Below are 25279 nucleotides of genomic sequence, written 5' to 3' on the forward strand. Positions count from 1 at the left end.
AACAAGTGCAAACACACAAGTGCACGCATACTGTCCTTTCACACATATGCACAGATCCAAATTGCCAGCTTCAGATGCCACATTATGACATATCAACTCTCGTTGGCAGAAACTAAGTGGATGTGTGTGTGAAAACATGTAGGAGTGTCTCTGAGGGAGGCTTTCGGCACACAGACAGAACGACAGAGTGCATTAATAATGTCCAGAATCACAGTTGATCACACCCCAGAAACCTGCAAACAAGTGCAATTTACTAAGTGCTATTTTAAACGAAACGAGAGAGAGGAGAGAACGAGAGTGTGTGTGTTTGTTCCAGTCCTATTTCAAACTCTAAATTATTTTAATACTAAGACTTGCCTTGTAAGGTAACGGTTTCAATTGAAATGATTTAGCCCGGTCTGCGCACTAACTTTTTAACGACGAAGTTCCAGAGACTTGAAATTACTGTAGTTTTTATTATTATTATTATCATTATTATGAAAAGAAACAAGGGATAGTGGTAGGATAACAGGCTAAAAAGAGAAGAATTGGGCTTTGAGCACTTAAAAAAAAACAGGAAGAGGATGAGGAGAATAAGGCAGGTGAGACGTAGGTGCAGAGAGAGGATGGAAGGAATGAAACATTCCGCGTTCATGCTCATTTTTGTATGTTTATACTGTCTACACCATTTATTAATATGAAGGACATTGTTGCAAAAATGTCTTTTATATGTAAAAAAAGTAAAAATGGATTATATGCATGGTTTTCTCCTTCTCGCCTCTGCTTGTATTTATTTTGCAAAGACTGCCGGCTCCAGAAGGGCTTGAACACACTTACTGACTGGGCGTTCTCGCTTACTTATCATACGGCAGCAGTTTGAACAGATGAGGAAGTACAAATTCTATAAATATATAAATATATATATATATATACAATACAAAACTAATATTTTGAAGTGTTTTTATCTGATAGCTTTTTCAAATCTTGTGGTACAAGTTGTGCATTGTTTTGTTTTGTTTTTTGGAGAAGAAAAAAAAAACGAAAGAAAAAAAAAAACATGTTTTTAATGTCTCTTTTGTTTTTTTCTTTGGTTCACTGGAGGCTCTGTTCAGCACTTTGAAATCATAAAAAACCCTTCTGATTATTTGAGTGGAAGTGTGTCATTTTTCTGTTCACCTCTGTGTAAAAGCATCAGAAGTGTTTTTCTCTTGAAGCTTGTGTTTGTTGTCACGACTCAGGATGAGACCGAGGGACTCCCCCTTTGACAAGTTCAAAAAGCATCAACATGCCAGGTGTCTTTACAGCCTAATACCATTAAGCACCCTAATATGTGTGTATGGGGAGGGGGGGATTCTGGTCAGGGTCCCAAATGCATTGAGCTTCAGGTATGGGATTGAGCTGGGCGACAGATTCAGATCATTTTGGGGGATTCTGACCACATCAGGCCTGCGGTCCTCGTTAAGCCCCATCGATCCACGCTGTGACATTTCAGTTCAGATGCACACTCACACACATGCACACTGACATGGCTGCTCTTTCTCTGTCTTCCTCCATCACTCTCCTAATTTGCCTGGAATTGTCGAGAGCAAAGCTAACCATGCATGGGCATATATGAATGTATCTGTACACACACATACTTGTTTATGTGGTTTACGGTGACTCTCCATAGGTGTAATGGTTGAGGTAAACTACATTTTCTATACCATAACCCTATTCACAGAAAAGTTCTTAAAAAAAACATATATTAGTATGTTTTTTTTAAGCCATTTGGTTTATGAGGACACAGGATTATTTTTTTCCATGTAATGCATGTTTTTAAAACCATGCTTTTATTGTAATACCACGCATTAATTATATACATTTGTGTCTTCATAAACTACATATTTAAGCACAGACACAAATACTTTAAAATGCTTAATGTTTATTTTTTGGACAATAACTGCGTTTGTAATGGCTTATATCTGAAATATATGATAATAATAATTGTATATGTATGCGTGTGCACGTATGGTGTGAGTGTGTGTGTGTGGGTGGGTGTATATCAGGGTTATTTTGGTTAACTAAAACTGAAACTAAAACCATTAGAAAAGTATTTTCATTACTCAAAATAAAAATAAACAGCATTTCTAATTTTAATTTCATTTAACTTTATACTAAAATAACTAAAACTGATATAAGACTATATAAACAAAAAAACTACTAAAAATGACAAAAACACACAACAAAGTTATTACAACTTTAAAATTAAAATGGAAATTATGAAAATAAAAACTGATTTAAAATATAAATAAAAACTAATGGTTTCTCAGCGATAGTAAAATAGCACACACACACACACACACACACACACACACACACACACACACACACACACACACATATATATATATATATATATATATATATATATATATATATATACACACATTGTCTCATAGAAAGATAGTTCTGTTATATTTATTTTATGTATTTTTGTGTCTTTTTATTATATTAAGCTTTCAGAGAATGTTATAAACACACTCACTTAGACAGGTGGGTGGTAGGTTGGTGAAGCTGTCAGTTTGGGGGAGGCCAGATCGATTCAGAGTGACAGGTATCCAACCCCCCTGGAGTCTTCATTAAAACCCTGTATTAGATCTGCAGGGGAGGGGCATACACACACACACACACACACACATACAGCACACACTTCGTTTCCCTATAAGTATGGTGTGGTGTGTTTGTGTGGCTCATGATATATTGATTAGATGTTAGCAAGTGTGTTAAGGGGATCAGCAGGGCTGGACTCACACTGTGTGGACTGGAAACAAAGCTTTAACGGAAGAGCGAGACTGGTGCTCACACACATGCAAATCATGTCCAATGCCAAAGTGCACATTTGCATTAGCTGTGATCTAGAGCTATTCCGAAATTAAAATTTAATTAATTAAATTAAATTAAATTTACCTGTCAAATATCATATTGAATAAACTTTTATTTATAAACAAATACAATACATAAAATGAATACTTAGTGTTTATTAATTGAACAACAACAACATCAAACACTTGACAAAAGCTCTTACCTGATTCCTAAATCTAAATATTGACCTTTAACCCAGCCTAAACTTACACCCCCTTAAAACCAGGTATTTGATAGCTTAAACATCTGACAAACTATATAAAAACTATATACATATAAAAAAAAGTTCCAACAACTCAAATATAAAGGCAATTCACATTTAATTTCAAATCTAAATGCTTTTCACAACTTTAATACATCATATCACTTACCCTCATTACTTATAATATGCCCCCATAATTATTTAGTGATGGCAGTGTTGGGATGGTTACTTTGGAAATGCAACAGGTTACAGAGTACAAATTACCTTATTTAAAAGGTAATAAATCGCGTAACTATTTTGTTACTTTAGTAATGTAACTGAGTACATTTGATAATTTTTTTTATTACTTTTCTAAATTTTCAAATTTTTTCTTTTGTTAGTCATTTTCAAACATTAAAATTAGGCAGGGTTAACCTTATAGTAGTGCTTACCCCACAACCCCAATTCCACAAAAGTTTTGTAAAATGCAATAAAATCAAGATCAAAAATCTACGATTTGTTAATTCTCTTCATATATTATTATTATTATTATTTAAAAAAAATTTTTTTTGATGGCTACGACACACTCCAAAATAGTTGGGAAAGAGGCAAGATAAAAGTGAAGTGTTTTGAAACAGTTCACTGTAAGTAATAGGTGAGTGTGTCATGTTTGGATATAAAAGTAGCATCTCAGTCTTTGCAAGCAAAGATGGATTATGGCTCATCACTTTGTGCCAAATTTCAAGAGAGAAGTGTCAAACAAATAAAAAATCAGTAACCGTAAAAATCTCAATAAAACGTGAGTGAGCCATCATGCTATGGTGGTAAATATAGCCTCATGGGCTCAGGAGTACTTCGGAAAACCGCTGTCACTTAACACAGTCGGCCTCTGCATCAGTAAATACAACCTGAATCTCTGATTCTCTGAGAAAGCTATACATCAATTCTATGCAGTTTTCTATGTGTGCTGTGGTCAGATAAGTACACATTTCAGCTGGTTTCTGGGTAAAATGGATGTTGACTTCTCAGTCCCAAAGATCAATTGAAAAATGCACTAAGCAGGAACCAAAACCCCGGGTCACTGTAATAGGAGACAATAACAAGGAGGCCAAAGACCACAGCCTCTAATGTCAGTCACCAGTGTGCATCTTGAGATCAGGGGAGTGAGGTTTACCTGCACAGTACCTGCCTGGCCTCCGTTACACATGGTTATTAGATCAAGACAATGCCAGGTCTCATTCTGCATGTGCTACAACAGCATGGTTTTGTAGACACAGAGTGAGTGGGCTCGACCTGTCTGCAGTATCTGTCTTCAACTGAAAATGTGTGACAAGTCATGAAAAGGAGAATCAGACAATGACAATCACAGACTGTTGAACTTCTGAAGTCTTATATCAAGTGAGATTGGATTAAAAATTTGCTTGCAAAACTTCCCAAACAATTAAACATTGTAATTAAAAGGAAAGTTGATGTGACGGTGGTAAATATGCCTCTGTCCCAACTTTTTCGGAGTGTGCTGCAGCCATCAAAAATCTAAGTTTGTATATATTTACAAAATAAAATTAAGTATGCCTATGAAAACATTGAATTTTTTGCCTTTTGTACATTAGTCAAATTAAATAAAGTTTAAAGTGAATGAACAAATAGGCCTAACATATTATTGATTTAATGGAATTTCACAAAACATCCCAACTTTTCTAGAAATTGGGGCTGTAATTACTGTCAGATGTTCAAAATCCTTCATAACTTGAATTAAGATTATTATAATTTAATTTTAAAGCACAGCCACCACAAAATCAGACTTACTTTGAGATCATTGGTTAAATACAGATTTAAAATCATAACATCAAACTGTTAAACAGCTATGATACATTTTTTGAAATAAAATCTTTGCACAGCGATGACAGGAAACATTGGAATCTAACAATGCCTTAGGGAAAAAAAGGATATACATAAACCCAAATAAGAAATAAAACAGTTATAAAATTGTCCTGTTCTCTGTACTAAACTTGGTGTCTCATATTTTAGAGCAGTCACTGCAATTTATGCTAATAATCTATTAAATCTGTATCTTGGTGTGAGTGTGAAAAAAAAAAATCAGATGTAATCTGTTCCTTTGAAATTGTAAACATTTTGATAAGTAACTGTAATTTAATTACTCATTTTTTCTTTTACTCATTTAACGGATTACAATTAATGATGTAGGTCCGTTACATGTAACTAGTTACTCCCGGACAATAGTTTTGGTTTTGAAATAAAGCAAAGCCCTAATCATGTGTATAAACGTATAACACATCCTGCACTGACTGAGCTCAAACTTGAATTATACCTCAGCTTGCACGGCTTGTTGAAAAGATACCATTATTAATATGTAGTTAAAATCGGTGAAAGATTGAATAGATTAACGATGAAAGAATAACCTGAGCCATATTTAAGTTGCAGAATATCACAGAAAGCTAGCAGGTAGCAACCACCGAGAACATCAAAACAATCATAGCAACATGCTAATAAACACTCAGAATGCACAGTAACACCTGACAAACACCTTAGCACTTTTTGTCACAACCAAACACCAATCGCATTTTCTCGAAAATTGAATGTTTTTTAACTGTTATTTTTTTTCTCTGTCTTAGTTTAGTTTTAGTCTTATATATTGTTTTGGTATGAAGCGCGGGTGTAGGCTGCACTGGCCTGTTTGATCTATGAAGGGGGCATTCCAGATTCTAATCTCCTCTGAAATAATGTGGTCTGGCCTTTTGGGTTTTACCTTTGGGTGATGAGGTTGAAATAAAGATGATGGTGATATTATGAAGACTTGTCCCTTCACAGACATGTGGTATTACCCCACTAGAGTGGGACTCCCCCTCAGTCAGGAGGGATGAGGGCGGTATGGAAGTCTGGAGAGAAGCTCTGCTTCATGATGATAGTTGAGACCGATTCAATGAACGTACTTCAGCCTGCCAGGTTGTTGGGTTCAGATTCTCACCTCAAAAGCCCTTTTAGATTCTACCACAAACACTTTCAGTTTTTCCATCCTCCCACTCCTTCTTTCTGTCTTTATGTATCTCACGCTCTCTCTTTTTTTATATGTCTTTCTCAATCAGTGTCTTGTTGATTTTTAAGATCATAGAATTTGTGTCTGTTAGATTTTGGTTGGGATGTTTTTGAGATTAAAAAGTCTTTTAAGGCTGCATTTATTTGATCAAAAATACGGTAAAAACATTAACAATATTATGAAATATGATTACAATTCAAAAGATCTGTTTTCTATTTTAATATATTTTAAAATGTACTTTCTGTGTTTGAAACACTGAAAGCTTACTGTGGTATGCTTACAGTGTCACGTTATACTTCAGAAATCATTCTAATATGCTGACTTGGTGCTTAAGAATCATTTCTTATTATTATTATCAATGTTGAAAACTGTATTTTTGTGGAAAGTTTTCTTTGCTGAATAGAAAGTTAATAAAAACAGCTATTTTCTTAACTTCATAACATAATAATTTACTGGGTCAATTTGATGCTGAATAAAAATAAATTTTTATACAGTAATATATTTAAGAAAATGAATTTATGATATTATGTAGGCCCATATGTGTGTGTGTGTGTGTGTGTATATATATATATATATATATATACACATATATATACACACATACATATATATATACACGCATACATATATATACACACACATACATATATACACACATACATTTATATACACACACATATACACACATACACATATACACATATACACATATATATATACACATATATACATATACACATACACATATATACATATATACATATACACTAACACATATATATACATATACACATATACATACATATACACAAATACAGAAAACACATATATACATATACACATACACAAACACATATATATACACGTACACAAACACATACATATACACATACATATATACACATACATATACACATACATATACACAGACACACACACACACACACACACACACACACACACACACACACACACACACACACACACACACATATATATATATATACATACATATATATATATATATATATATATATATATAAATACATACATGTATACATACATATGCAGTACAGACCAAAAGTTCAGACACACCTTCTCATTCACAGAGTTTCCTTTATTTTCATTGTATTTCAAATTGTAGAGTCACAGTGAAGGCATCAAGGGCTATTTGACCAAGAAGGAGAGTGATGGGGTGCTGTGCCAGATGACCTGGCCTCCACAGTCACCGGACCTTAACCCAATCAAATGGTTTAGGGGTGAGCTGGACCGCAGACAGAAGGCAAAAGGGCCAACAAGTGCTAAGCATCTCTCGGGGAACTCCTTCAAGACTGTTGGAAGACTATTTCAGGTGACTACCTCTTGAAGCTCATCAAGAGAATGCCAAGAGTGTGCAAAGCAGTAATCAAAGCAAAAGGTGGCTACTTTGAAGAACCTAGAATATGACATATTTTCAGTTGTTTCACTCTTTTGTTATGTATATAATTCCATATATAATTCCACAATCCACATGTGTTAATTCATAGTTTTGATGCCTTCAGTGTGAATCTACAATTTTCATAGTCATGAAAACAAAGAAAACTCTTTGAATGAGAAGGTGTGTCCAAACTTTTGGTCTGTACTGTATATATATATACTGTATATATAGGAACTACTATTAGGAACAGGTGTTCCTAATAGTCCTTTAGGTGAGTGTATATATGTGTATATATATATATATATATATATATATACATATATATATACACATATACACATATATACACACATAAATATATACATATATACACATTTACATTACATTTACATTTATTCATTTAGCAGATGCTTTTATCCAAAGCGACTTACAGATGAAGACAGTGGAAGCAATCAAAAACAACAAAAAGAGCAATGATATATAAGTGCTATAACAAGTCTCAGTTAGGTTAACACAGTACATGTAGCATGGGATTTTAAATAATATAATATAAAGAAAACAGATAGAATAAAAAAAGAATAGAGCAAGCTAGTGTTAGAGGTCTTTACACATACACACACACACACACACACACACACACACACACACACAGACACACACACACACACACACACACACACACAATTGCATAAATAATGAAAAGAAAATTAAATATAAAAATATTAGAAAGGTAGTCAGATTTTTTTAAAGAATAGAATTAGAATAGTGAGTGCTAAAGTTAGAGGGTCAAATAAAAATGGAAGAGATGTGTTTTAAGCCGATTCTTGAAGATGGCTAAGGACTCAGCTGTCCGGATTGAGTTGGGGAGGTCATTCCACCAGGAGGGAACATTTAATTTAAAAGTCCGTAAAAGTGACTTTGTGCTTCTTTGGGATGGCACAATCAAGCAACATTCACTTGCAGAACGCAAGCTTCTAGAGGGCACATAAGTGCAAATTGATAAACAGAGGTGTGACGTATTCTTTTTGGCTCATTAAAAATTAATCTTGCTGCCGCATTCTGAATTAATTGTAAAGGTTTGATAGAATTGGCTGGAAGACCTGCCAAGAGGGCATTGCAATAGTCCAGCCTGGACAGAACAAGAGCTTGAACAAGGAGTTGTGCAGCATATTCCGAAAGAAAGGGCTGAATCTTCTTGATGTTGAATAAAGCAAATCTGCAGGATCGGACAGTTTTAGCAATGTGGTCTGAGAAAGTCAGCTGATCATCAATCATAACTCCAAGGCTTCTAGCTGTTTTTGAAGGAGTTATGGTTGATGTGCCTAACTTGATACTGAAATTGTTATGAAACGATGGGTTTGCTGGAATCACAAGCAGTTCTGTCTTGGCAAGGTTGAGTTGAAGGTGATGGTCCATCATCCAGGAAGAAATGTCTGTTAGACAAGCTGAGATGCGAATAGCTACCGTCGGATCATCAGGATGGAATGAGAGGTAGAGTTGAGTGTCATCAGCATAGCAGTGGTATGAAAAGCCATGTTTCTGAATGACAGAACCTAATGATGTCATGTAGACAGAGAAGAGAAGTGGTCCAAGAACTGAGCCCTGAGGCACCCCAGTAGTTAGATGTTGTGACTTGGACACCTCATCTCTCCAAGATACTTTGAAGGACCTATCTGATAGGTAAGACTCAAACCATTGAAGTGTGGTTCCGGAGATGCCTTTTGCCAGTAAGATTGATAGGAGGATCTGGTGGTTAACCGTGTCAAAAGCAGCGGACAGATCAAGCAGGATAAGTACTGAAGATTTGGATTCCGTTCTTGCCAGTCTTAGAGCTTCAACAACTGAGAGCAAGGCAGTCTCAGTTGAATGTCCACTTCTGAAGCCAGATTGGTTGGTGTCAAGGAGGTTGTTGTGTGTGAGAAATGTAGAGACTTGGTTGAACACAGCTCGTTCAAGTGTTTTTGCAATGAAAGGAAGAAGGGATCTGGTCTGTAGTTCTCTAAAAGAGATGGATTGAGGTTGGGTTTTTTAAGTAGTGGAGTTATACGTGCCTGTCTAAATGATGAGGGAAAAACACCAGTGTGGAGGGATGTGTTGATGATGTGAGTGAGTGCAGGAACAACTGCAGGAGAAATGGCTTGAAGGAGATGAGATGAAATAGGATCAAGCGGGCAAGTTGTAGGGTGTAAGGGGTGTAGGGGTAAGTGAAGTGTCAGGGACCATGTTGAGGTTAAGAGTGAGGAGGAAGTGATCCCACGTGTGCAGTGGAGTAGCCAGAACATGATCAGTAGAGTGTCGTGTCGAGAGCAGTGTCGTGTATAAATAAGGTCCAGTTGGTTGCCTGATTTGTGAGTAGCAGTAGTTGACACTCGGTTGAGATCAAAAGAGGCAAGCAGAGTGTGGAAATCAGCATACAGAGGTGTTTCTAGATGGATGTTGAAATCTCCAAGCATAACTAGGGGAGTACCATCCTCAGAAAAGGTTGAGAGCAACACATCTAATTCATCCAACATATCATACACATATACATTTATATACATATATATACGTGTGTATATATATATATACACACATATACAGTACATACACTCACCTAAAGGACTATTAGGAACACCTTTTCAATTTCTCATTAATGCAATTATCTAATCAGCCAATCACATGGCAGTTGCTTCAATGCATTTAGGGGTGTGGTCCTGGTCAAGACAATCTCCTGTCAATATGGGCAACATTTCTAAAGAATGCTTTCAGCACTCCATATATATATGGGATCTGGGAAGGAGGACCCAATTGCAGTGAGATAAGGTTTTATTGACAAGACAGACTGATACAAGAGGTAGTGAAGTGCACAACAGGTACACAAACAGAACAGCTAGGGAAGGCCACTGGGAAGGCTTACGGAAACAACTGGCAGAATACTTGGGCAACAGAGGGGACAGCAAGACCAGGCTGATTGAGAAGGCCACACAAGGCACCATAGGACAGAGCTCAGAAACTTGTTGACCACGGACTCTGGAGACAGACCAGATGCCAGGCTGGTAGAACCAGGGCAGGACACATGGGGACAGGTCAGGAACTCGAACACAAGACTAGACAGGACAAAGCTCCACAAAAACACAAGTTAAATCCAAGACGAAGAATAAACCAATGAACTAATAAAAGTAAAGTAACAAAATAAGAAATTACCAATTCAACCAACATAAGAGAATGATCAAACAAAACCAAGAATCAAGACTAGAAAACTAAAATTACAAATGAAAGCAAAGGGCAAGAACAAACAAATTACTAAAACAAAGAGCACATGGCCCAGAAAATAACTAACAAGGCCATGTGCTGACACTACACATAGGTAAACAAACATAAAACTAAGTCACAGTGCAAAACCCTGACACACACACACACATATATATATATTGCCCTTTGCTTTCATATATATATATATATATATATATATATATATATATGCTTTATTATAAATATGTATATAAAATACATAAAGCAACAAATAATAATACACATACTTTTTCTTTGTAGATTTATAGATTCATTTATTTATTTTTATTGTTGTGATAGTAATCAGTCAACTGGAGAGCGGTGGAGGAGCGGAGGAGTGATTATCAGTCATGTAGATATGGTGGTTTGAACCTGAAAAATAAACGTAAGAAACTTGTCATCTGCAGTGTGGCTTTTCACTCTGGTTGGCTGGTTGTGTGGGTGATTTCTTTGTAGGTTCTTTATGAAATGAGATGGTGGTTACATCTCTCTCTGTGTCTTTCTGTTTGTGCATGTGTGTAGCTGGAAAATAAACCTACAAAAAGCCTTTGGGAGATACAGAAATAAAGATTCCCAGAGAGAGAACGGGAGAGAGAGAGAGAGAAAGGGAGGGAGGGAGCACACACTGGGCTTTGGTTGGATCTCAGTGCTCACATGTGGTTAATCCATTGGTGTTCCCTAAAGCTGGAAACACTGATCATTGGGGCGCGGAGGGAAGAGCAGGTGTGGGCAGTGTGTCCAAACCTTAATTATACCCAACACACTCAAAGTCCTAATATATTTACATACACATAAAATAATGTAACTAATATTACTTTGTTGCACATTTAATATACATACTATGCTATAAACTGGAATAGGATTTGCAAAGTATGTGATACAATTCTGTTAACATTATCTTATCACTTTCTGATAATCTTTTTTTTTAGATATAGCAAGGGTTACTGTACGTTTTTCCATATACATAACTCACTGAACGTAAAGATATGTAGGAAGATATTTTTGGAACCCTTAGAATTAGAAAGGGCAGTGAGTGAAAAAGACACTCCACATCTCTGACATCAGGTAAGAAGTAGGCCTATAGATTTTTATGATCTAAAATATATTTGTACAGTTGACATTATAGATTATTGTTCTGAAATGTGAAAAAAGAGAAATTCCACGTTTTTCAAATCTCTCTCTCTCTCTCTCTCTCTCTCTCTCCACTGATTATAATGGTAAAATATGAAAATAAACATTTCATAAGTATTGTAAATAACTTTTCAAGTCCAAATATGGACATTAAATATTATATAGTTTACTTCTTCCAGAAAAAAAACGTAAGTATTTAGCTTTGCTTTTTCATATTCAAAAATTAGAATTTTTCGTAACTTAACATTATTTGTAGTGTGTTATCTCCTGGATGACAAAGTTGGCCAGCACGTTCCATCTTTTAAAACAGTTTTAGTTCCGCAAAGAGCCATAGCCGGACACATTTTGTAGTTGCACACAGCACAAAGCGAAACTGTTTACAAACACAAAGTTAGTGACGGTGACTAAAATCACCTACAGCAGGGCTTCGCTGTTTTCTCGACAGGTAAGCAAAGACTTATATGAAACTGAAAAAAGTCAGTTTCAGTATGTGGTTTACAATCACAGAGCTGAATAAAGTCACTGTTGAGGGAGTTTAGCAAGCTAGCTGAACTTAAACTCATATTTTAGCCCTAGGGATTGTATTATTATGGGTTATTAAAAGTATTATGTTGAGCATGAGAATGTGAACACACAGTCCTGTTTTGCCAACTAACACTGATATCGTAACAGTCTTATCATAAGACATCTGACATAATGTTTTTGACGTTAAATAATTTTCTATACATATAACATGGTAATGGCACTGGACAATACTCTGTGAAGTATCTCAGAGAACAATGTAAATAATATGTTACAAAATTATACATTCAGTACCATGGAATATCCTTTAACAAAAGTGCCGTAATATTACCACATGTTGCTATCATTGTACCATGATGCTATTCAGTACTGTTAATTAATTAATTTTACTTTCTGATAGAGAAAAACTACCCTGAACTCCCCTCCCACAACTTAATACTGTATTATCTTTAATCATTTTTTACTATAATTCTTTTTATATAAAAAAAGCATTTAATTTCATATATGGTATAACTGTCATATTCTCTCTTTCTGTCTTTTAGTGGAAGACAAAGTGTGAATGGATTCGTATAAGCCTGTGACCTTATAAGAGAGGTCAAAAGAGACGGTCAAGATGGTGGAGGAGGTTGGAAAGCTTCCGCTTCTGCGCCTGGAGCCCCCCATTCAGAAATTCATTAAAGTGGCCATTCCCACTGACCTGGAGAGACTGCACCAGCACAAACACAACATAGAAAAGGTACAGACACACACACACACACACACACACACACACACATGAACATTGACAGCAAAGCCAAGCACATCACACCCAAAATTCACCATATGGTCAACAGAGAGAGCCTTGTGTCTGTGTGTGTGCTCACCATAGGGAGTCGGGTGCTGAATAGCTGATGGTGTGTCTTGAATCTCTCCCGGTCAGCCTGCTTGAGGAACATAGAATAGAATAACAGGGTTTGGGGGATCTTGCAGAACCATGCAAACCTAGATGATTGTGAATTACCGGGTTGTGATCATGAGGAGATTTTATTAAATGTACATAAACAGATAAAGCTGTCTAATTAACTAAGCTTCCTTTTCACAGTTTCAGAGAAACAGTCAGTGGGATAAACTCCACCAAGAGCACATCAACTCCAGCCGCACTGTCCAGGTACAACAAAATTGCAATAATGCTATTTTTTTTACATTCACATTTAAATGTGAAATTTCGATGAGCGACAATGATAATTATAGCACTGTTTTTTTTAAGAAGTTGAAATATTTATTTAGCAAGGATGTGTTCAACTGATCAAAAGTGACGGTAAAGACATCTTCTGTAATGGTGCAAAATAAATATTTTACTTTCTATTGATCAAAGAATCCTGCATCGTGATTTCCACAAAAATATTAAGAAGCACAACTGTTTTCAACATGATATGCTCTTCCGTAGTTTTTCTTTGTCTAAAAATTATTCTTGAGAGTTCAATTTCCATAAATTGTACAAATCCTTATCCACATGCAGATGACTGGAAGAATCAGGGTTGCAAAGTGTGGGACAATTACCATTAACAACTAGTGGGATTTGGATTCATATGTGTTGTTTCAGTTCACAAAAAATATCTCCATTTTTTTGTTGGTTTTGTTGGTTTTCTCAGGGTAGTGAACTGGTTTGAGAATATTCCCATGTGGCACAAGGCACTGTGGAATGTTGCTCAGACAAATCATTCTTATGTAACAGGCTGTTGCCATGGTTAAATTGCCTAATAAATCTTAACATCATTTCGGCACATTTAAAAGGGATTATTTAGCCAAAAATGGAAGTTTTGTTATCTTCACCTCTGCTGCCTTCCATACAATCACAGTAGTTTAACATTTAAATCGCTAAAAATAATTAACTTAAAAACTAGTTTGACAGCCATGGTCACCATTCACTTTCATTGTATGATAAAGAGCAGCTTGTACATTCTACTATATATAACTAGTTTTTAAATATTTAATTAATAAAAAGAATAAAATAAAATAAACACAACATTACATTATTAAGGAGGTGTTCACACCTAAAAAGGACAATTTGTTGAAAATGTTTTTATGCTCAGGCCATCTAAGATGTAGATGAGCTTCTTATCGGAACAGAGTTGGAGGAATGTAGCATTCATTACTTCACTTGCTCACCTCGGGATCCTCTGAAGTGAATGGGTGCCGTCAGAATGAGAGTCGAAACAGCTGATAAAAACATAAACGTAAAAACATAACATAAATGGCATTGTGTTTTTATCAGCTGTTTAGGCTCTCATTCTGACGGCACCCATTCACTGCAGAATATCCATTGCTGAGCAAGTGATTTATTGTTACATTTCTCAAAATCTGTTCCAATGAAGAAACAAACTAATCTACATCTTAAAAATTGAATGAGGGTTGATACATTTTCAGCAAAGTTTTCAGGTTTGGGTGAACTATTCCTTTAAGCCAAAGGGAAACGTCATCATGTTGATTAGATTCAATGCAGGTTAATCAAAAATGAAAAGAAAGTAATCTATAAATTCACAAATTTCTCTGAACATGATAAAAAGATCTTATAACATGCCTTCATCCTATGCTGATACAGCTGTGAGACATGTCTATATATATACTAAGTAATGTTTGACTCAGGTCTCTGGTGTACGTGATGGTGTATGTGTGATGTCTTTTCTATACCTAATGGCCAGACAAACATGTAACCTGTGTGTTAATGTTTCTGAGAGTCTGTCCAGGTCTCTCATGGGGCAGTCCTTGGAGTGTGTTACGTGCCGTGTGTGTCTGTGTGTGTGTGTGTGTGAGTGTGACCTTAGCACCCAGGTCTGGTCCTCCCCAAGAGATGCCAGAGAGCTTTCCTGTGTCCACCACTGCAGAGAGTGTGAGAGCCTGCAAGTGTTTCTGTGTCAGTGAGATGTGGACGACTGACAATAGACGGAAACAAGACAGACATTGTTAAAGTAGCTCCTTAGGGACAGAAAAAGAGAGAGTAAGAGAGAAAAAACCCCTAAGATTGCTCTCATCACACTCCTATAGAAGGGGCTTTGGGGGGTGGGGTGGACTGACCCAGATTAAGATTTATTTAATCTGTCTTTTTGTGTCCCCATCCTATATTACAAAGCAAGCTGCGTTTATTAGCAATGCTTTTAGTTTTCTGTGTGTATGTAAATCATTTAAGAGGGATGATTCTGAGTATGGTTATTCAGGGTGTGAAATGAGAGCAGTTGAGCTGAAAGCTTTGATTGGCCGGCTGGTAGCTTGGCCCTCTGGATTCAGTACGAATGAATTGATCTGTAATCCCTGCTAGATGTTTGCTTCTGGATATAAGATGATGAGAAGCACCGGTACTTTTTATGTATAGCTTCAGGTTTTCATCAACATCTGGTTTGTAATTAATGAGAAACTAAATAATCACAGGGTGCTTCTGCACATGGAATACCTAGAACATTTTGAGAATTCTGAAATTGTGATTTCTAGGCCTGTATAATGAAAAATAATCAAACCTTAAAAAGTATTGGGAAAAATCATGAGCATTTCTGTAATGAATATATATTTTCCCCTAGATTTTCTGGGAATAATATTTTATTTGTACAATATTATGAAGACCATGAGGAGAGGACAGTAGTTTGGAGTTTTCATTACAAAATAAATAATTAAATAATAATTAAAATAAGTTTGACACATCAAATACAATCCTTTCCCAGCATTTTCTGTAGAAATATTTCTTACAAAAAAAAAAAAAACTTCTCCAGTAATCATGAACAACTGTAAAGGTCACAGAAAACCAATGGTTAATCACTGTTTTTTTTTATTTCACCAACTCTTTCTGCAAACTCACACAAACACTGAGATGTTGGCAGTGGATGAAATATGTTGTTGTACTTGCATGGAGAGAAAAAAATGTGAACAGTTTTGGATTTCAGCTAAGATGTTAAACTATCATTCACAGTTTTATATATTCCATTTTGTTTTATACATATTTTTTGTTCAATTGAACAGGCCAAATTTGTGTAGTAGAAAATACTATATTGAGGTTTTGAACGAAACCATGGATCCGGTTATCACGAAGACTTTTCATCTTTGCAGCAGTTGCGATTAAACCTTCGGGAGATGGAGAAGTTGTGTGGGCGGGTCCGCAGTGCTGATGCTGAAGCTCTGGAGAAACTTGTTCAGCCAATCAAAGATCGAGCCTACACTGCCATTCAGGAGTTCCTCCGGATTCACTCGAATGCAATCAGTAGGCCGGATGCTCCAACTATTGGTGCAGACTCTCACAAAAATACCAGCACTGCCTCGGATACGTTGCACAGTATGTGTTTCTGAGAGTGTTTTATGAAGTTATTCCAGATGTGTTTTGATTATTATTTTTCTGCAAGCATTTTCACTTTTATGTTATGGGTTAGGAGACTGTGATACAGGTGTACCTGGTTCTCCTGTCACCCAAACACAGCTGCTCCTGCCTGAAATCCCTCCAGAACAGAACGCCGCTGAGTCCTGGGATTCTTTAGCTGAGGTAATACAAACAAACACTTACAAACACTAAAATATATTTGAATACAAAGACTTTTAAGTGTGTGTGACTTTTGGGGTTTGTTTGTTTAGGACCTACTGGAGCTGAATGGTTTAGTAAATGAGTTTGCTACTCTTGTTCATGTAAGTATCACACATCTATGGAAATGATTCATTCTTTGCTTATTTAGAAAGAAAGAAAGAAAGAAAGAAAGAAAGAAAGAAAGAAAGAAAGAAAGAAAGAAAGAAAAAAAGATAAAAGGTGATGACCAAAATCCTTAGGTTTGGCAGAGCTGTCAGACAAATGGCATTGTCTCCTGAGAGCCAGCAAGTTGGTATTGATCCCAGAACTGTGTGTGTGTGTGTGTGTGTGTGTGTGTGTGTGTGTGTGTGTGTGTGTGTGTGTGATTGAGAAGACATAAAGAGATTGGTGACAGTCTGTCCGCCATGTGCTAACCAGCGAGGATTAATGAGAAGCCATGCGATATAGCAGCCATTGTTAGAACAATGTGCAGTTGGAAAACTGTCTGTCTCTCTCTCTCTCTCATTCTCAAAGTGATTGTTCACCCAAAAATTAAAATTCTGTCATCATTTACTCGCCCTCATGTTATTAGAAACCTGAATGACTTTTTTTTTTTCAGCAGAAAGCAAAATAAGATATTTTGAAGTAGAATGTTTGTAACCAAATAGATTTCCCATTGATTTCCATCAAATTTTTTGTTCATACAATGGAAGTCAATGGGATTCGAAACTGTTTGATTATCAGTGTTCTTCCAAATATCTTCTTTTATGTAGCACCAAAGAAAGAAAATTATACAAGTTTGGAATGATATGAAGGTGAGTAAATGATGACAGAATTAAAATTTTTTGGTTAAGGGTTAGTTTTGGTTAATTTTTTGGTTCACTATCACTGTTATTTAAAGGAACATTTCACAGGCAACTAAATTGTACTACATAGGTTCTGCATAGGTAATGTAATAATGTGCCGCTTTAAAATTAATGTTTCCCATTACAATGAGATATTTTTGTTGCAAAACCAGCCCTTGACTAATGGTGAACTTAATGGAAAAATGAAAAGTGCTCCTTTTAATATTAGTGTTTTGAGTATGTATTCCTGTCATTCAGCAAGCTCCTTTAAGCTTATTCATGGCTACAAAACAAAAGCATAATATCGGTAACAGTTGATCGTGACTGTCAGTAATCACTTGACACTCTTGGGGAACGATGATGGGATCTGGATGGTGGTAAGTATAACATGATAGCCAGCCTTATTAGCGCTTGCCTCTCTTTGGAGGACACCCACAGTATAGTTTATTCCGTTCACACTGAGCCAAAGATGAACCCAGGAGGTCTGTGTGTTCTCTTGAGTATCCATGCAGCTTGTTAGCAGACGGTGCTGATTATCTTCTACTCCTGAGGGGAGGGAGGAGAGATAAAGAAAGCCATCAATAGCTTTCGTACCCAGTCATTAGTGAGGGTCTTAAAATAGTCTGTTTACAGGGTTAGGAGGTAAGGTGTGTGCGGATGACTAATAAATAAATGCTTATAGGATTTTGATTAGTGATGAGTGTTTTGGCTTGTCCTCCACTGATGATGATGAATTGTGCCATTATTTAACAAACAGAAATAGGGCTTAATTGACCTATCGATAAGTCCCACCCCCCTTAATTACTGTTGTGAACTCGGACAGACAGTTGCTAACTGTCTTAAGGTGACAGCAGTCAGTGTGAAAACCTTGTGCCCATATCTTTCTGAAAAATTTTGGACCACCATTCAATTGGGACTTAAATATGCCATGGAGGGATATATAAAAGATTTTTAAAATAAATATTGTGGTATTAATTTGGAAGCAAGGTTTACGGATCACAATGCAATCAGGAGAAGCATCATGTTACGTTCATTACGTTCGCAGTCGCAGATAACAATGTCCCGGATCAACACTGTTCATGTATCACAGGGTACGATTACATTTAACCAGTTTAATATGAAGATACCTTCGATTTTCGTTTTTGCCCTACACTGTTCAAGATGCGAGAACAGTTCACTATTTAGGTTTGTACATTAGCATGTAGGCCTACTCACTAACTTTAACGTTAGTTAAAGTTTTAGCCTGAAGTACCTTGCTGAAGCACAATATGACATTAACGTTCTGCTTGAGCTGATGAAAACTGTAACTTAATGAGAGAATGACATCCAGAAAATGAATGTTTTGTCTTCATTGGGATTGGGGGTGAATGCTTTGGTACATTTTGCTCTGTTTTGTTTGGGTTTGGTTCATCTGCGTCCGAGGGGAGGGGCTTACCGATAGGTCAATTGTAATAGTGAAATTATATTTCACTAAAACAATTTCAGTGGTTTATCTATCTATCCATCCATCCATCCATCCATCCATCCATCCATAGTCTGTCCGTTATATACAGTATATGATCTGGAATAATGGTTTGCAATTTGAAACATTACTGATTATTATACTTGTACCATTTTCACACCATTCTTCCTGATGCTTTCAAGATTGTAAATCTTGAAATATCAGCAAAACCTAATCTATGTTACATAACATTTGGTGACATTTAAAGAATAAAATGTCAAAAAGCAGCAATGTCCAGTACATGTCAGAAAACCAAATGTTTAAGTCTGCAAGGCATAAAAACACATACAGGGTCAACACATGTAAGATTTAGTGGCAGTGGAGCACTGGTTAGATAGAGACAGTCCATCAACTGATCTGAAACGCTCTAAGGGCGTCCTTATTGTTGAGCCCTGAGAAAGCACACTCAGGACACATTTACATACACACAAATTATTTCAAAATGAAGCGGGGGAAGAACACTAACTTTACAGTCGCCATGAGCTGCAGAGAGCAATGCAAATACAGATTTCTTTTCACACAAACACATGCTACACAGGGGCAGGTGCCAGGCTCATGTAAGTCTGTGCTAGAGAGTAAAAGAAGATTTTCCAGCCCTCTCTATTGTGTGTTTGTTTACGTATGCACTTGTGTGTAGTGATTACTTAGAGCTCACACTGATTTAGACGGAGAGACAGCTGCCTTTCTTTGAATATTTCATAAGCTTCCGACAGACCACCCAGTTACCCCCGACAACCAGCCCCCTCCCATTCACCCTTCTGCCCCAGCACTTAAACCCCCAGCTACCCACTACCAAGATAACTGAGCATGTCTTTGTCTGCTTTTTACTATTTATGAGGTGTTTGTATATTTTATGGGATTCAAAGATTATTGATTGATTAATTTATTTTAATTTAATTATTTATGTATTTATTATTGGTTATTAAATGATTGTAAACACATACTGTATGGGCAGTTGATATGACATGTCAGCCCTTTTCTGCAGTTTGACACACCATATAAAACTATTGTAAACTGCATATTTCTAAATATTGTACATTCTTAATTAATATATATGGCGCTTTTATTTATGTGTAAGTTAAGAATTTATTTTATATCAACACTTGTATAAAATATCGATTTTATATGTTGTATTTATCTTGTCTAAAACAATACAAAATGTAAAGTTTAAATTTTATTAATTAATATTTGTTCTAAGTAATATTTATTCTTATATAACTGAATATGTTGTAACTGCAGCAGCAGAACTGGTGAAAACAGGAAATTGTGACCACTTGCAACTCCTACAGCATATTTCCCACTCACATTACGATTTTCTGTTAAACGTAAATAACATTTTACAATAACATTATTGAATGCATTACCTATTACTGAGCAAGACATTTGTTGCTGTGTTTATTCATTTTTGTTAATGCTAGTTAATAAAAATACAACTGTTCATTGTTCATGTTAGTTTAGGTCCATTAAATAATATTAACAGGTAAAATCTTTGATTCTAGTAATGCATTAGTACATTTACAGTTGAATTACTATAATGTCATATGTTTTATGTATATATATATATATATATATATCTGTGTGTGTGTGTATAAAATGTTAGATATACTATACAAATTATATACATATATTGGAGTTTGTATGTGTGTATGGACAGTCTGTAACTTGCGTCTTTCTGTCTTAGACTCAGCAGGAGAAGATTGACAGCATTGAGGCCAATGTTAGCATAGCAGCTGCTAATGTGGAGGAGGGGACTCAGAGCCTAGGAAAGGTAAGGGGAGAGGGGACACTCCTGCTACGGAATCGATTCCACTCTACCGCCCTGCTTCATCCGGCCTACCCCGCTATCAGCCCATTGATCCTCCTCAGAGCGCAAGGAAACCACAATTAAGAGAGAGAGGGGGGAGAGAGCAGTGGCAATGGTGGCGGAAGGCATGGAGTGGAGAAGGATCAATGTGTGTTGGCTGGCCCCTCACAGGGAGTCGATGTGTGTGTGAGCGCATGGAAGTCTAAAGAGTGTTAAAGAGAGTTTATAAACAGCATTCAAGTTCCTGCTGGGGGTTCGATACATACACACACATACATACGCTGCAGAGTGCCAACTTTTGACAGAAAAAGCAAGGGAAGGGTGAAACATGGAGGCATGGGCCGTGTGTGTTTGCGTGCGATCGTGCGTTTGTATGTGTTTTATTGATTGAGTCTCAATTGAAATGTTTCTCTTTTTTTGGAGTTAATGCAGTTCTATTGAGCATTTTGTTTGATGCCCGTGTAGAAAGTGGACCCACCTCTGTGACTGCTGAAAAGGACAAGGGGTGGTCAACACACACATACACACACACACACACACACACACACACACACACACCGCTAAAGACATAGATATTCTGACAAACACACACAGAGTCAGTCCTTAAAGTGCTGGCTCAGGAGTATCCAAATAACATGAGTTACTTCCTCAATCTCTCTCTCCAGACATAATTAACTGCTTGGTTAGCCCTGCCTTGTGAAGATGATTAGATGACCGAGAACCAGAGCATGAGAGAGGTTGAAGGAGAGATGAGAAAGTGGCATTTGATGGCCAACCCTGCCTTTATAGTTTACGTATCTTCACGGAAATTAAATTGTGTTTGTGTGTGTGTGTGTGCACGCTAGGGGGCTTGATTCGTTGTACTTAATTAAAGAATAATCTGGCTAAAGGTGATATCAATTAATTTACCAGGTCTGGTTTGATCTGTACACATCCAATTTCATCGAGGCTTTTTTTTTTCTCTCTCCAGATCTCTGATTAATATTGTGCGTATGTTTACGTATGACTGCATATGTTTCTGTTTGGCTGTAAACTGAACATGAAAGACTTTATAACTGTTTGATTATCAGAAAAATAGCACATGAAAAAATGCGTTAGTTCAAACACCAATTGATTGAATGATTAAAAAAAAATGATTAAAAACCACCTAAATGATTAATTTCTCACCTGTTTGATGCTTTCATGCATTGCATGTGGGTCAGTGAAATGAGGCTCATTTGTATTAATTTGCTCAAAAATACATACAGAATGTGATTTATACACACAATAAGTTGAACACCCCTCTTTTATAGTGAGCATGTATTTTATTTTAGAATTTAAATTATTTTTTTAGACATCGTCAAAAATGTCATGAGGATAATTGTCATGATATAATGAAGAAAAAAAGCATATTGAAAATTTTTTTTTTTAAATTATTGTATTGTTTAATGTTTGAAAAATTCACGGGGTACAACAAACATGCAGAAATGTGTACAAAAAAAAAACAATGATATCGTAGAAAGGATTTCTAATAATATTATTAAAAATAGTAAAATAATAATTGAATTATAATAATTTTAAATCATTTGTATTGTTGTTTTTGTTTAGTAATGAAACAATTATCATACCCAGGATAATAATAATAATTGTTGGTTTTGTTAAAATTATTGTTGTTATTATTATTAAATAGTTAATTATTAAATTAAATATATTACATATAAAACAATGATCACAGATAGGTATAATAATAATAATAATCATATATATATATATATATATATATATATATATATATATATATATATATATATATATATATATATATATATATATATATATATATATATATATATATATATATATATATATATATATATGCATATGTGCTTTTTCTTCACAGGCGGCTCGTTTGAAGATGGCGGTTTTGCCCGTGGCGGGTGCAGTGGTGGGGGGAGTGCTAGGAGGGCCGCTGGGACTCTTAGCGGGATTTAAAGTGGCGGGGGTCGCTGCTGCTGTGGGGGGTGGACTGCTTGGTTTTGCCGGAGGCAACCTGATCCAACGGAAGAAGAAAGAAAGTATCGCCCTGCAGCTACAACAGCTTAAGAGCAACAACAACAGTAAGAACGACACTCAGTGACACTCGAGCACATTTGTTTTTGTAGAGGAGGCCGCGAGACGGCGGAGTTGGCTACCCACGCGTATTTTGAAATAAACACCAGACGCTCAATGCAAATAAAACAACCACAACTGCAGAATAACTCCTACACGCAGTGCAAACATGCATATGCGACATGCTACAATGAGTGGACTTGCTAATTTTCCTTTTGCCTTAATTCATCATTCATTTCTATGCCAAAGCGAACAAGGCCTTATTCCATCATCTGAGATCCTGTCGATCAGCTGATCAACCTTTGTAGCGGTAATGTGACTGTAGGTGTTAGAGGTGGTTAGAGATCATAGATGATTGTTGTATAAGAGTGTGAACTACAGTATATAACATCATGATTTGTTATGCATACTGAGGATGTGCAGTAGGTGCTAAAAAGGTTAATGCAGAATTCGATGATAAACACTTAAAATGCCCCTGTGTGGTATTGTAACTCTGATGGATTTCTTTTTAAATGAAACGTTGCACAGTAGTGAGCAATTCAGTACACTATGAATGAACATTTAATACTCATCATTATCAATAACAAATTATGAAGTTAAAATTATGATACAGTTTCCAGTCCTGAGGAGCTCATTCTGTCCAGACAATTAATACTTGTTTTGCCTTAAAATTATTGCCTGTTATTTCAGATATCTAATAATGTCTCAGCTGCTAAAAATAAATGAAATTTGAATAACACATAATAAGCCACTGTAATCGATAATTAATATACAAATTTAATGGTTTGTTTAAATATTATGAATATAACAGAATAGATCTTTATGATCTTTAATACATACAGCTTAAGGCTTATAACTATAGATAAAGATGGCGAGATTAATAAATTACAATTGCACATTGAAGAAGAGAATCTGCCTCTTGGGAAATTGCTTGTATGCTGTAATTGTGGAAATACCGATGCTTCATGTATGATTTCTTTATGATCTTTTCTAGCAGTTAACACATCTGATCGAGATGATTCTGATCAACAACTCTCAGGTTTAGATCAAACATCCTGCTAAGCTGGGTTTACCCAGGCTGCTCATGTGTTTCATGTATCTTTCTATGTGCTGCTGGGGTGGCTGATAGATTTGGGTGAGGTTTCCCTGCAAGGCTTTGATAACAAAAGCCTCTGAGAATCAAATCTAATACTGAAATCAATGCACTGCGAGACCTCCTTCAGCACAAACAACATTTGAATGTTATTTGATTACGCTCCTGAAAGACCGGCAGAAAAGAACAATAGCCTTTATATGGTTTATCGACCCTTATTTTAGTTTCACTTGTCAAAAATAGAGAAAAATCAAAAAAATTATCACTCTCTCGGTTCTTTTGCATTTGATAGTAGTACTGATTCACACTAAATGGTTTTTAGGAACCACAAGGTACGCTTTATCAAAAGATTCAGTGCCATTGAAAAGCAGTCTAAAAACCAATTTCTCATTTTTTTAAAAATAATTTTAAATCTGTTTTCTGCTTTTGTCCTGACTGAGATGCGCGGCTGCTGCCCCCAGTCTCACGCGTTGTTTTTTGGGGTGAGCAGGGGGATCCCCTCACAAACACACTGGCCCCCACGCCTTCCTCATAACACAACACACTGGACTTCCCCTACGAAGGGGCGAATGAACGTCTCCAAAAGCACATGCAAGCCACCCTGTGCATGATGCACGAGCGAGATAGCCCGAGTGCTGAGCTCTGCATGTGTTCGGCTGTGCTGCTCGGGGAGGGAAAGTCCCAGACGACTGACCTGCACACAGCCGAGTGTCAGACACGTTGCACTTTCCATATTCTGTGCGAAACACACTCGCACACTCAAATGGAAAATATGGCAGGCCATCTGTGGTGCTCTGTGATGTAATCTCCATAGGTGTTGTGATGTCATGGGTTCCTGCTGTGGGCGGGAAGATGTTTCATGACACCGGAGATCCTTTTTCTTGTGTCTCCTTTAAACACCCACTTCAGATCATTTCCATGTTACTATGAAGACGTAGCAAAAGATAAAAGTCTTCTTTAATGTCTGAAGATA

General features: G+C 36.3%; 1 protein-coding gene across 2 annotated transcripts; it reads left to right on the plus strand.

Annotated features, from left to right (window-relative positions):
- Positions 1 to 12266: 12266 nt before the first annotated feature.
- LOC132103090 (syntaxin-17-like) lies at positions 12267 to 23639 on the plus strand. 2 transcript variants are annotated; one of them, XM_059507909.1, is made up of 8 exons: positions 12267 to 12379; positions 12999 to 13192; positions 13538 to 13603; positions 16531 to 16753; positions 16848 to 16957; positions 17047 to 17097; positions 21003 to 21089; positions 23005 to 23639. In XM_059507909.1, exons 2-8 carry the CDS (start codon positions 13070 to 13072, stop codon positions 23239 to 23241), a joined length of 897 nt encoding a protein of 298 aa, XP_059363892.1. In that variant the 5' UTR covers positions 12267 to 12379; positions 12999 to 13069; the 3' UTR covers positions 23242 to 23639. The 2 variants fall into 2 exon arrangements, with proteins under 2 accessions (XP_059363892.1, XP_059363893.1); XM_059507910.1 differs by having other exon boundaries at positions 16534 to 16753.
- Positions 23640 to 25279: the final 1640 nt, after the last annotated feature.

This window comes from Carassius carassius, chromosome 24 (assembly GCF_963082965.1).
Source record: "Carassius carassius chromosome 24, fCarCar2.1, whole genome shotgun sequence".
In the NCBI taxonomy this organism is placed as follows: Eukaryota; Metazoa; Chordata; class Actinopteri; order Cypriniformes; family Cyprinidae; genus Carassius; species Carassius carassius.